Source organism: Lepidochelys olivacea (genome assembly GCF_965140295.1).
Source record: "Lepidochelys olivacea isolate rLepOli2 genome assembly, chromosome: 1".
Classification (NCBI taxonomy): Eukaryota; Metazoa; Chordata; order Testudines; family Cheloniidae; genus Lepidochelys; species Lepidochelys olivacea.
Window position 1 is genome coordinate 212146557 of NC_140411.1, and position 12347 is coordinate 212158903.

The 12347-nt window shown below is 49.4% G+C and overlaps 1 protein-coding gene across 8 annotated transcripts in view; it reads right to left on the reverse strand.

Moving 5' to 3' along the window:
* The window catches only part of VAMP1 (vesicle associated membrane protein 1), a 126960-nt gene that overhangs the window by 48661 nt on the left and 65952 nt on the right, over nt 1–12347 (reverse strand). The window contains exon 5 of one of the 8 annotated variants that reach the window (XM_084617672.1): nt 8042–8619. The exons of 6 other annotated variants lie outside the window; for them this stretch is intronic. In XM_084617672.1, coding sequence (XP_084473798.1) covers nt 8456–8619 — 164 coding nt within the window. In that variant the 3' untranslated portion in view covers nt 8042–8455. One more of the 8 variants, XM_084617668.1, reaches the window with a different exon arrangement.

Sequence of the window (12347 nt, forward strand, 5' to 3'; positions counted from 1 at the left end):
CAGATGCTCTACCTCTCCTAACCCCAACCTTATGTGATGGAGCTCTGCCTTCCCCAACTGTAACCCTAGTACAGAGGGCCCTTCTTAACCCAACCTTATCCCTAATTGAGGGGACCCTACCTGCCATAGCCCTAATCATAGTAATGGATTCACTACCTCCCCTAACCCTAAGTTAGGGGACCCTACCTGCCACAACCCTAGCCCTTGGTCAGGGGACTGTTGTCATGGATCCATAAGTCCGGTACTCTATGACAACTTTGGAACAGTCCCTGGGAGGACCTCTTCAGTGTGCCAGACCCCCTTAGGTCTCACTCTTTCACTAGCTAAGGCACTCAGCTTTACCACCTCCTTGGACCGAGACTCCAGCACTTCTGCTTCACATCCTGAGCTCCCTTCAGCAAGCCCACCTGAGATGAGCATCTGAGGGAGACCAGTACCCCCAAGGGGAGCAATACATGACACCCATGACACCCATGACACTTCTCAATCTGCAATGACTCTCAGCCAGTGTTGTAAAGCAGTAGGGTTTATTAGATGTCTGGAACGCAGCATAGAAAGTCCTTGGTTAGCATACAGACCAGAAAGTTACAGCATGGTCCATTCTGATCAGCCCAGAGCCCCTCTGATTAGCCCCCCACCTTGGCTTCCCCTCTGTCCCTCTATGCCCCTCTGTCCCAATTCCCAGGTGAGTCACACCTGGCCCCTCCTCAGTCTTTTGTTGTCTATCTGGTCAAACTCGGCTGGCTTCCTGCAGAGGGGTGTGCCATTCACGTCATCAGTTGCTAGGTACCAAATGCCCCAGTGATGTGTTTGCCATTGTCTTCATGGAACCTCCATTAACCTGGACCCCAAACCTGAGGCAACTAGGTGCCATTCACTCCTTTGTCATAGCCTGCCCAAGCATAAACAGCCTTTTCCAATCACCTAGCTAACCATGCAGCACATAGGGGAAACTGAGGCACCCACAGTATTCATAAAGTACTACAGAAAATTCCCACTACATCACATCACTTCCCCCATCACATCTCTTCCCCCTTGAGACTGAATTGAGAGGGGTCACTTTACCCAGTGACCTGGGGAAGTTCGAACCCACCAATGTTACTCATAGGTGCCACAGCATCTTTCCAAGTTCCTTGGTGGTTGTTCTATAAGGCACATCCATGATCCGTTTAGCACCCTACTAGTCTATGGCACTTACTGTTTCCACTACCCAGCTCAGAGCAGTTTCACATCCTCCAGGATTGGTCTGTTCAATGGCACTCGCAGGGTGCCCATGAAGAGCTCTCAGCCCTTTTGCCACCCCAAAACCTTTGGGTTTGAAACTGGGCTGGGGTCCTGTCACTTCCTTCTCCCCTCTATGTGCCCAGGGAGTGAGGAGCACAGTGACCGCACATTCCTCCATGTGTCAGCCATCTTAGCTGTAGCCTGGGGTGTCCTTACCCTTGGTTGGAACAGGGAGTGGTCCGGTGAGCATTGGTTTTTAACCCAGTCACATCTCTGGGGCTCTGGTATCCCAACACCTGGCAAGGAATGCAGGGTGCTCCTGCACATTGGCAGGCCCCCTCTGTAGTTTTGTCCTAACCCCAGTGCTGTGTACATGCAAGGAGCCTATCTCCCAGCCTGGGGACAATCTGTTGCCCTCAACCCCAGGACACAGTCACCTCCCAGCCCCTCTTCCTGGAGGGTCATGATTGGGGGTCTCGGTGAAGAAAACACACCATACCACTCTGACCAGGTGTGTCTGTTACAAGCAGCAACCTTCCAGCTGCTTCACCTTCCTCTGGGCCTCTCTCACCACTGGACAAGGCAAGCATATTTGGCAATCATCCTGCCCTGCCAGTGTCACTGTCTCCCAATGCTCAGCTGGGGTCAGCTACCACTGTGCTCAGCTCTGCCTTTGCTTTCCCAGTGAGGGTGTAGGCAGTGAGCGCTGCAAGTACTCCTTTTCTTTTTGCCTTTATGACAGTATCAAAGACAGTGTGAGTCATCTCCTGTGTGGAGATGGGCAGGGACCATCCCTCCATCCCATTCAGCTACAGGTGTCTCGTTACAGCCAGGTGTCCTGTGCTGTTACCAGCCTTGTTACTAGCCATGGGAAACCCCCCTCCTTCCTGCCAGCCTGCCTATTTGCATGTTCACTGACACCTGCATTCTCAGCCTGCTAGTTTCCTGGATTCAAATCCTTGGCTGTTACAGGCCCAGGGACTGGATCCTGTCTTAAAGTGACACATGCAGTGCAGTTGTAGCTATGTCCGTCCCAGGATATTAGACAGACAAGACGGGACCCTCACCAACATAAGTTGGTCCAATTAAAGATATCGCCTCACCCACCTTGTCTCTTTAACATGACACAGTTATTTCCCAAAAGGACATCAAAGCTAATGTCCTGGAGAACCCCAACTACCAGCCACCCTGCTCCCTCCTGTTTCTGCACGGATCTGAGACATAAGCGGGGCAAATGGCTTCAAATTTGGAACTTTCACCCAAGTTACACAGCCCTTCAGCATTTGATGGGGTTGTACCACACAAGACCTGACAAGGATTCTCTCTCTACCAGAAACTCTCCACCCCATGAATATCTTCCCATTAACCTTCCACTCCCCTGGGGATCAGACGTGTCTGAGTTCAACAGGACATGTATATCGATGCCTGGAGTTGGAACCCCTCTGGGCTAGATACCCACGGCTGGCCTGTGTCAGCTGACTCATGCTCATGAGGCTCAGGCTGTGGGGCTGTTTCATTGCTGTGTAGACTTCCGAACTTGGGGTGGAGCCCAGGCTCAAGAACCCTGCGGGGTGGGAGGGTGCCAGAGCTCAAGCTGCAGCTCGGTCTACACAGTAGTGCAACAGCCTCGCAGCCCAAGCCCCACAAGCTGGAGTTGGCAGGTGTGGGCCAGCCATGAGTTTTTCTTTGCTGTGTAGACATACCTTTCGTCACCAGCGCTGGTGTCCCTGAGCTATGTGACTGCTTTCCTCTGAAAGTTCAGTCATGTAGTTCACTCTAGAGCCTGAGTTACAGGCTGCCTTCCTGGTTGGACAGTGTATGACACAGCCTCTCTGTCCTAGACAAACCTTATTTCAGCAAGCCTTGGGCATTCTGCTCACTTACGTTCCGTCCATCTGCAGATATTACATCTCAGGTTTCTGAGTCCCATTGAACAGCTTTGGGTTTCCCTAAGTTCCACTTCTGGGATGCCACCATGGAGTGGGTCTCTTTCCCCAGCCCCATGCTTAGGCCAGTCCCCTTTGGGTCTCTTTTCATACCAGAGCCTGCTGTCCACAAATTCATCAGCCAACCAGCCTGCACTATGCAAATCCATGGGCTTCCTGTCCACTAACCACATTTTAAGGTCCGAGGACAGATTTCATAAAGTTTCTCCGACCCAACCCGGTTACACAAATCCTCCAGGGTAGTGACCTTAGCTCCCTTACGCCATCTCTGGAAATATTCACCTATCACCATGGTGAGTTCCATATAGGTCACACCCCAAGTCTTGCACCCCCTGAAACCTTTTCCTATAAGCCTCAGGGATCAGCTTCAATGTAAGCAGTAAAGCCTTTTTGAATAACGCATAGTCTCTGCTATCAATTCCATTCATCTGGCTGTAAGCCTCTGACTTTGAGATCACATAAGGGGATGAGACAGAGGAGCTAGTCGACAAGGTCAACCTGGTTCAAATTGCAAGCTTTATCAAAGGCAGTGAGGTAAGCATCTATATTCCCCCTCCTTAAACTAGAGTAGCAATTTGGTATCTAGGTTCCTTGTGGAATTAGCATGCTGGGTCTTTCCCCACTTACCCCTTGGTGGGTCCTCTTGCCCCATAGCTTCTCCATCTCCAGTTCATGCTTTTTCTGCTTCTCCTGCTATTCTTCCATGTGTTTTTGCTGCTTTTCATAGTCCTCTAGCTCCTTCGCTCTCATCTCCAAGTCCCATTGCTTCAAATCTGTCGATTGGGAGCCAGGTCATGAAGACCCTCCTGCTGGATGGGGAACAGGATCTTGTGGATGCCCTGCTGCTGCCTCTGCTGCTCTTGAACCTTCTTGACTCCCCATTTGGGGTTAAAACCTGCTTCTTGGACTAAAAAGAAAAGGAGTACTTGTGGCACCTTAGAGACTAACCAATTTATTTGAGCATAAGCTTTCGTGAGCTACAGCTCACTTCATCGGATGCATCACGAAAGCTCACTATGTAGCTCACGAAAGCTTATGCTCAAATAAATTGGTTAGTCTCTAAGGTGCCACAAGTCCTCCTTTTCTTTTTGCGAATACAGACTAACACGGCTGTTACTCTGAAACCCTTCTTGGACTAGTCATCTCTGTCCAGCTGGCCAATCAGTTGCTCTTTGTTGAGCTTCTCAATGCTTAGTCCTTCTTCTCTGCACAGGCTTGCAATGTGCTTCATAGGAAATTGGTTATATGCCATGTTCTTGCTGCTTCCTTTAACTACCCTAGTTTTACCCTGCCAGTCACTTACTGCAAAATACTCATGGTACATTCAGTAGCCAACCATCCTCTTGGTGCATTCAGAAACCATCCTCAGCTGCCATGTGTCATGGATCCACAGGTCTGATGCTCTAGAACAGCTTAAGAACGGTTCTTGGGAGGATCCCTTCAGTGTGCCAGAGCCTATACGGTCACATTCGTTCACTAGGGTAAGCCATTTGGCTTCACCACCTCCTTGTACTGAACCTCTAAGCCACCAGCAACCCTGCTACACATCCTGAGCTCCCTTCAGCAAGTCCACCTGAGATGGGCACCTAAGGAAGCAATGCCCCCCCCACCTTCACCATCTTCAGTGAGTCTTAGCCAGCGTTGTAAAAGCAGAAGGGCTTATTAAATGTCTGGAACACAGCATAGAAAGTCCTTGGTTAGCATAAAGAAAAGAAAGTTACAACATGGTCCATTCTGGTTAGTCCAGAACTCCAGGCAAGTGGTGTCCACCTTTGGCTCCCTCCTCTGTCCCTCTGTGCCCCTTTGTCCAAATTCCCAGGTGAGTGACACCGGCCCCTCCTCAGTCCTTTGTTCCCAGCTGGTCAAACTTGCCTGGCTTCCTGTGGCAGGATGGGCCATTCATGGTCATTAGTTGCTAGGTACCAAATGTCCCGGTGATTGGATTTGCCATTGTCTTCATGGACCCTCCATTGACCTGGGCCCGAAAGCCAAGGCAACGGGCTGCCATTCACACCTTTATCAAAGCCTGCCCAAGAGCAAACAGCCTTTCCCCACCATCTAGTTAACAATGCAGCACATAGGAGAAATTGAGGCATGCACAGTATTCATACAACACATTACAGGGTTGCAGTTTGGGGGGGAATGTGGTTCCCTGCCCACCAAACTATGCCCCTACCACTTTTAAAAATGGATGGGGGCCAGAGCACCCCTGACCCTCCCAGTTCCAGGACCCCTGCCCAGAAACCAAACCCAAAGTCAGGGGCCCCTACCTGCCATAACCCTAAACCTAGCAAGGGTGTGTGACGGAATGAGAATTTTCTGTAAATATTTTGTATGAATATTGTGCGTGCCTCAGTTTCCCCATATGCTGCATTGTCACCTGGGGTGGAAAAAGGCTGTTAACTCTCTGCAAAGGCCTAGAGATACAGAAGTGAGCTGTCTTAGGTTTGGGGCCCAGGTCAATGGTGAGTCCCTGAAGACAATGGCAAATCCAATCACTGGGACATTTGGTACCTAGCAACTAACAATCATGAATGGCCCACCCCACCATAGGCAGCCAGGCGCATTTGACCAGCTAGACAAGAAAGGACTGAGGAGGGGCCAAGTGAAACTGCCCCGGGAAGTTGAACAAAGAGGACTCAGAGACCAAGTGAGAGTCAAGGGGGGACACACAGCTTGGCTGGGGCTGTGACTAACCAGAATGGACCATGCTGTCACTTTCTTTTCTCACTGCGCACCAAGGACTTTCTATGCTGTTTTCCAGATATCTGATAAACACGCATGTTATTACAATGTGGCTGAGTGCCATGGCAGATGCTGAATGTGGGGGCGCATTGCTTTCTTTGGGGGTATTAGTCTCCCTCAGGTGCCCATCTCAGGTGGACTTGCTGAAGGGAGCTCAGATTGTGAAGCAGGGGTGCCGAAGGCTCCAAGGTTCGGTCCAAGGAGGTGGTGAAGCTGAGTGAACGAGTGAGACCCTAACAGAGTGTGGCATGCTGAGGATATCCTCCCAGGGATGGTTGCAGAGCTGTTCCAGAGCACGGGACATGTGGATCCATGACAAAGAGTGGCTACCTCCCACAACCCTAACCCTAGCACCAGGTGCCCTACCTCCCCTAACCCTAATGTTAAATCATGGGGCCCTACCTCCCACAACCCCAAGCCTAGAACAGGGTGCCCTACATCCTCTCATCCTAACCCAAAGTCAGCAGGCCCTTCCTGCAACAACCTTAACCCTAACAAGGGGGCTCTAGGTGCCCCAAACCTAACTGTTAGTGGGACATATCTGCTACAAACCTAACACGAACAAGGGTGCTCCAACTCTCCTAACCTGAATCCTAAGAGGGCCCCACCTGCCCCAACCCTAAGCCTAGCATTGGTTGCCCTTTCTCCCCTAAACCTAACCCTAAATTAGGGTTCCATACCTGCTGCAACCCCAACCCTAGCAAAGGGAGCCCTACCCGCCCCAGTCCTAACCCTCAGCATCTAGTGTCCCATATCCAACTGTTGGGGATACGTCAGTTAGCTGAGGATAAGAGCTGTGTGACAGTGGGTGCAGAAACACCAGGTCACTGAGAACTAGAATGGGGAAAAGAGATGATAACTAAAAAGCACTTATGGTGCTGGGGAGGAAATCCCATCACTGTTTCTTTAAGGCCTGAGGCCAGGAGCCTTGCAGAGAGGGCATGGCAAGGTTCCCCTCACCCAACCAATTGGGAGGAGGTTTAAGGAAGGGGACCAGCATATATGTTGCCTCCTCCCTCATATCAGGGGCAGACACCCACCACAGCAGGAGAAGCTGCCTGCTGAACCCTCTGAGGACTAACTGGAGAAAAGGAGCCTGTCACCTTTGGGAGACTAATAAGAGGTTCTGTCACCAACTGCCCTGTAACTAGGGTTGCCAACCCTCCCACTTTTGCTGGGAGTCTCCTGGAATCACACTCTATCTTGTGGAGGCTACTTCAGCCAAACCGGGAGATTTTTGGCACTAACAGTCTGGCGCAGCAGCAGAGCTAAGGCAGGCTCCCTTACCTGCCTTGGCTCTGTGCCGCTCCCGGCAGCGGCCAGCACCAACCCTGCGGCCCCTGCAGAGGAGGGAGGGACAGAGGGTCTCCGCATGTTGCCCCCATCCTGAGCAACGACTCCACAGCTCCCATTGGCCGGGAACTGTGGCCAATGGGAGCTGCGGGGGTGGTGCCTGCAGTGAGTGGTGACCAGAGACCCCCTGGCTACCCCACCTAGGAGCTGCTGCCAGAGAGATATGCCAGTTGCTTTCGGGACCTGCCCAAGGTAAGTGCTGACCCCCTGATCACCTCCTGCACCCCAACCCCCTGCCCCAGCCTAAAGCCTGCTCCCAAACTCCCTCCCAGAGCCTGCACCCCAACCCCTTCCCACACCCAACCCCCAACCCAGAGCCCACTCCCCACACCCAAACTCCCTCCCAGAGCCCAATCCCACATCCCCTCCTTCACCCGAACCCCCTGCCCCAGCCTGGTGAAAGTGAGTGAAGGTGGCGGGACAGGAGTCTTTGGGTTTGCTCAATTAGACAGTTGGCAACCCTACCTGTAACTTTGGGAAGTCTTGGTGCTGGGCAGCTATAGTTCAGAGCCCTCATGCCAGCAGCCAGCCCACAAGTATAAGGTCTCACCTTAGTTCTCATCAGCTAAGTCGCTACTTGTGACACCAACAGCCCCTCCAGTTCCCAGTCTCCCCAAATCTGTCCTCCCTGAGTTCTTAATTACCAGACACTTGGACTGTTCCCATCAGGTGTGTCACCCCCAGTGCCATGAACCCAGGCACCCAGTATTCAGTTCACTTTGCCATTCACAGACTGCACACCGGAGACCTGCTTGGGATAAAAATTAAAAAGGTTCATATAATAAAAAAGGTTTATTTAATAGAAAACCCACAGATTCAAAGATGACATAGGAAGGGAAAGCAAATACCTATAAGTTACATAGAAAATAAACATAAAGACACAACCTCAGGCTTTACACCTCCATACTAGATAAAAATCCCTGTCTAACACAAGTTACCTATTGCCTTTGAACAGTTTCCCAGCGTACCACCTAGCCACACGGTTGGACCCAGCATTCATAGGCAGCTTCTTGCCCAGAGACTGTAACTTTGGGAAGTCTTGGTCCCTAAGTTTCTGGGTGAAAACCCCAGTTTCAAACCTCCTTTTAAAAAGGCTTTTTCCTCTCTCCCTCCCCCCCCTTTCTCTGTTGCTGCATGGTGACCACTCATTATTCAGAGTGGGAGAAATTCCCTTTTGACTTGATGGCTCAATGTTTTCCAATTAACTCTACTGGCCCATCATTGTCTTTTCCTGGACTGCACAATGGATAGTTAACTGGAGCCAGTTTTGTGTACGTACTGGGCTTGGGAAATGTTCCTCTCTGCAGTACAGTGTAGTTGAAGTTGCAGTAAAGGTTATCAGCACAGTTTTCTGTATGCATAAAGACAAATTCATAACCACAGTTTATATAGGTAGCTCATAATGACCATCCAGTTTATAACATTACAATCTTTCATAAAAGACCTTACTCGATATACTTTTATAGTACAATAATACAGTATACAATCAGTTGGTTCAACTACTAATTTTGGGGGTTTAAACCTCAGGGTGCCTGGAGCCTGATTGTCACAGAGCCACCTGAAGAAGAAACTGGCTACGGTCCTACAATGCAATTCCAAGGAGGAGAGCTGGGGACTCCTGTTTTGATAGAGTGACCATTTGAAGGTACAGCCCAAGGGAGCTGGGTATCTCTTGAACAGGGGAAAGAAAACTGACCCGGATTCTTATGTGGACCCAGAGTGGGCAAGAACTGGGGCAACAAATGAAGTGAGTTACACTTTGTAGAAAGTCGTAATAATTCAGATACCACAAAGCTAGTTGAGGTAACTGAAAGAACCCGAGCATGATGATGAGTGGTTCTGTCAATTACCCCAGTTGCAGGACCATGAGGGGTGACAGGGTGGCATGCTGGAGGGCAGCATCCTATGACACAGGCTAGCCTGACATCAATTCTGGTCAAAATAATGGAAAAGTTGACATGGGATTAAGTTGGTAAAGAATGAAAGGATAGGAGTATAATTAATGTCTTTGGCTTTACTGGAAAAAAGGTCTTGTCTGACAAACCCAAATTCATTCTTTCATGAGATTACAAGTTTGATTGAGAAAGGAAACTGTGTAGATGTAACAGATTTAGACTTTTGTAAGGTGTTTTACTTAGTACTGCATGGCATTTTGATTAAAAAATTAGTACTATACAATATCAATAGAGCACACATTCAATGGATTAAGAACTAGCTGACAGATCTCAAAACGTAGTTGTCAATGGGGAATCGTCATTGAATTGGAATGCTTCTACTGGGGTTCCACAGGGATCAATATTAAGCTTGATGCTGTTCAATATTTTCATCAATGATCTGGAAGTAAATATAAATTCATCACTGATAAAATGCGTCGCTAAAAATTGCCAGAGTTGTAAATTATGATGAGGACAGGGCAGTCACGCAGAGCAACCTGGATCACTTGGTAAGATGGACCCATTCAAACAAAATGTGTTTTAATACAGCTAAATAAAAAGTTATATCTATAGGAAGAAAAAATGCAGGTCATACTTATGGACAGGGGGACTGTATCCTGGATTTTAGAAATCATAGGGGACAAACAATGGAACACGATCTCCCAATGTGATGCTGTAGCAAAAAGAACTAATGACATTCTTGGATGTACAAACAGGGGAGTAGTGTAATCACATAAGAGAAGTCTGGTAGACAATTTTCACAGACTAGAGATAAGACTCAGAAGTTATACCAAGGAACAATACAAGAGTTCTTATTACATTTACTTATGATCATCCATTCTTAATTCTTTAATACCTAACACATTTATCATGCTGCCAAAGGTGCACTTGTCTGTAAAGCACTTTTAAGAGTGTTTGAATGGATTGATCCAAAAGGCACATGTTTAGAATATCAAAAGCAATCTCTTAAAGTTATTGTTTACAATCTCGATTAGGCCAACTTGCTTGGACTGATAAGGGAGTTAAAATCTAAAATGTGGTTACTTGAAGTCTCACTAGAAAGCATAGACTTAGCAAGACAAGGGAGGTAAGATAAAGAGGGTGTACCTATAGAGACACTACACAAAGACGGCAGAGTCCTGTCGAGCCTTATAGACGTAGGGTATGTCTACACTACGAAATTAGGTCCAATTTATAGAAGTCGTTTTTTTAGAAATCGGTTTTATATATTCGAGTGTGTGTGTCCTCACAGAAAATGCTCTAAGTGCATTAACTCAGTGGAGTGCTTCCACAGTACCGAGGCTAGAGTTGACTTCCGGAACGTTGCACTGTGGGTGGCTATCCCACAGTTCCCGCAGTCTCCGCTCCCATTGGAATTCTGGGTTGAGATCCCAATGCCTGATGGGGCTAAAACATTGTCGCGGGTGGTTCTGGGTACATATCGTCAGGCCCCCGTTCCCTACCTCCCTCCTTGAAAGCAAGGGCAGACAATCGTTTCGCGCCTTTTTTCCTGAGTTACCTGTGCAGGTGCCATACCACAGCAAGCATGGAGCCCGCTCAGGTAACCATCACCGTATGTCTCCTGGGTGCTGGCAGACGTGGTACTGCATTGCTACACAGTAGCAGCAACCCATTGCCTTGTGGCAGCAGACGGTGCAATACGACTGGTAGCCGTCGTCGTCATGTCCGAGGTGCTCCTGGCCACGTCGGCCAGGAGTGCCTGGGCAGACATGGGCGCAGGGACTAAATTTGGAGTGACGTGACCAGGTCATTCTCTTTAGTCCTGCAGTCAGTCCTATTGAACCATCTTATGGTGAGCAGGCAGGTGATAAGGATTGCTAGCAGTCGTACTGTACCATCTTCTGCGGGGCAGGCAAGAGATGAGGATGGCATGCAGTCCTTCTGCACCGTCTGCTGCCAGCCAAAGATGTCAAAGATAGATGGAGTGGATCAAAACAAGAAATAGACCAGATGTGTTTTGTATTCATTTGCTTCCCCCCTCCCCCGTCTAGGGGACTCATTCCTCTAGGTCACACTGCAGTCACTCACAGAGAAGGTGCAGCGAGGTAAATCTAGCCATGTATCAATCAGAGGCCAGGCTAACCTCCTTGTTCCAATAAGAACAATAACTTAGGTGCACCATTTCTTACTGGAACCCTCCGTGAAGTCCTGCCTGAAATACTCCTTGATGTAAAGACACCCCCTTTGTTGATTTTTAGCTCCCTGAAGCCAACCCTGTAAGCCGTGTCGTCAGTCGCCCCTCCCTCCGTCAGAGCAACGGCAGACAATTGTTCCGCGCCTTTTTTCTGTGCGGACGCCATACCAAGGCAAGCATGGAGACCGCTCAGCTCATTTTGGCAATTAGGAGCACATTAAACACCACACGCATTATCCAGCAGTATATGCAGCACCAGAACCTGGCAGAGCGATACTGGGCGAGGAGGCGACATCAGCGCGGTCACATGAGTGATCAGGACATGGACACAGATTTCTCTGAAAGCATGGGCCCTGCCAATGCATGCATCATGGTGCTAATGGGGCAGGTTCATACTGTGGAACGCTGATTCTGGGCTCGGGAAACAAGCACAGACTGGTGGGACTGCATAGTGTTGCAGGTCTGGGACGATTCCCAGTGGCTGCAAAACTTTCGCATGCGTAAGGGCACTTTCATGGAACTTTGTGACTTGCTTTCCCCTGCCCTGAAGCGCATGAATACCAAGATGAGAGCAGCCCTCACAGTTGAGAAGCGAGTGGCGATAGCCCTGTGGAAGCTTGCAACGCCAGACAGCTACCAGTCAGTTGGGAATCAATTTGGAGTGGGCAAATCTACTGTGGGGGCTGCTGTGATGCAAGTAGCCCACGCAATCACAGATCTGCTGATATCAAGGGTAGTGACCCTGGGAAATGTGCAGGTCATAGTGGATGGCTTTGCTGCAATGGGATTCCCTAACTGTGGTGGGGCCATAGACGGAACCCATATCCCTATCTTGGCACCGGAGCACCAAGCCGGCAAGTACATAAACCGCAAGGGGTACTTTTCAATAGTGCTGCAAGCTCCGGTGGGTCACAACGGACGTTTCACCAACATCAACGTGGGATGGCCGGGAAAGGTGCATGATGCTCGCATCTTCAGGAACTCTGGTCT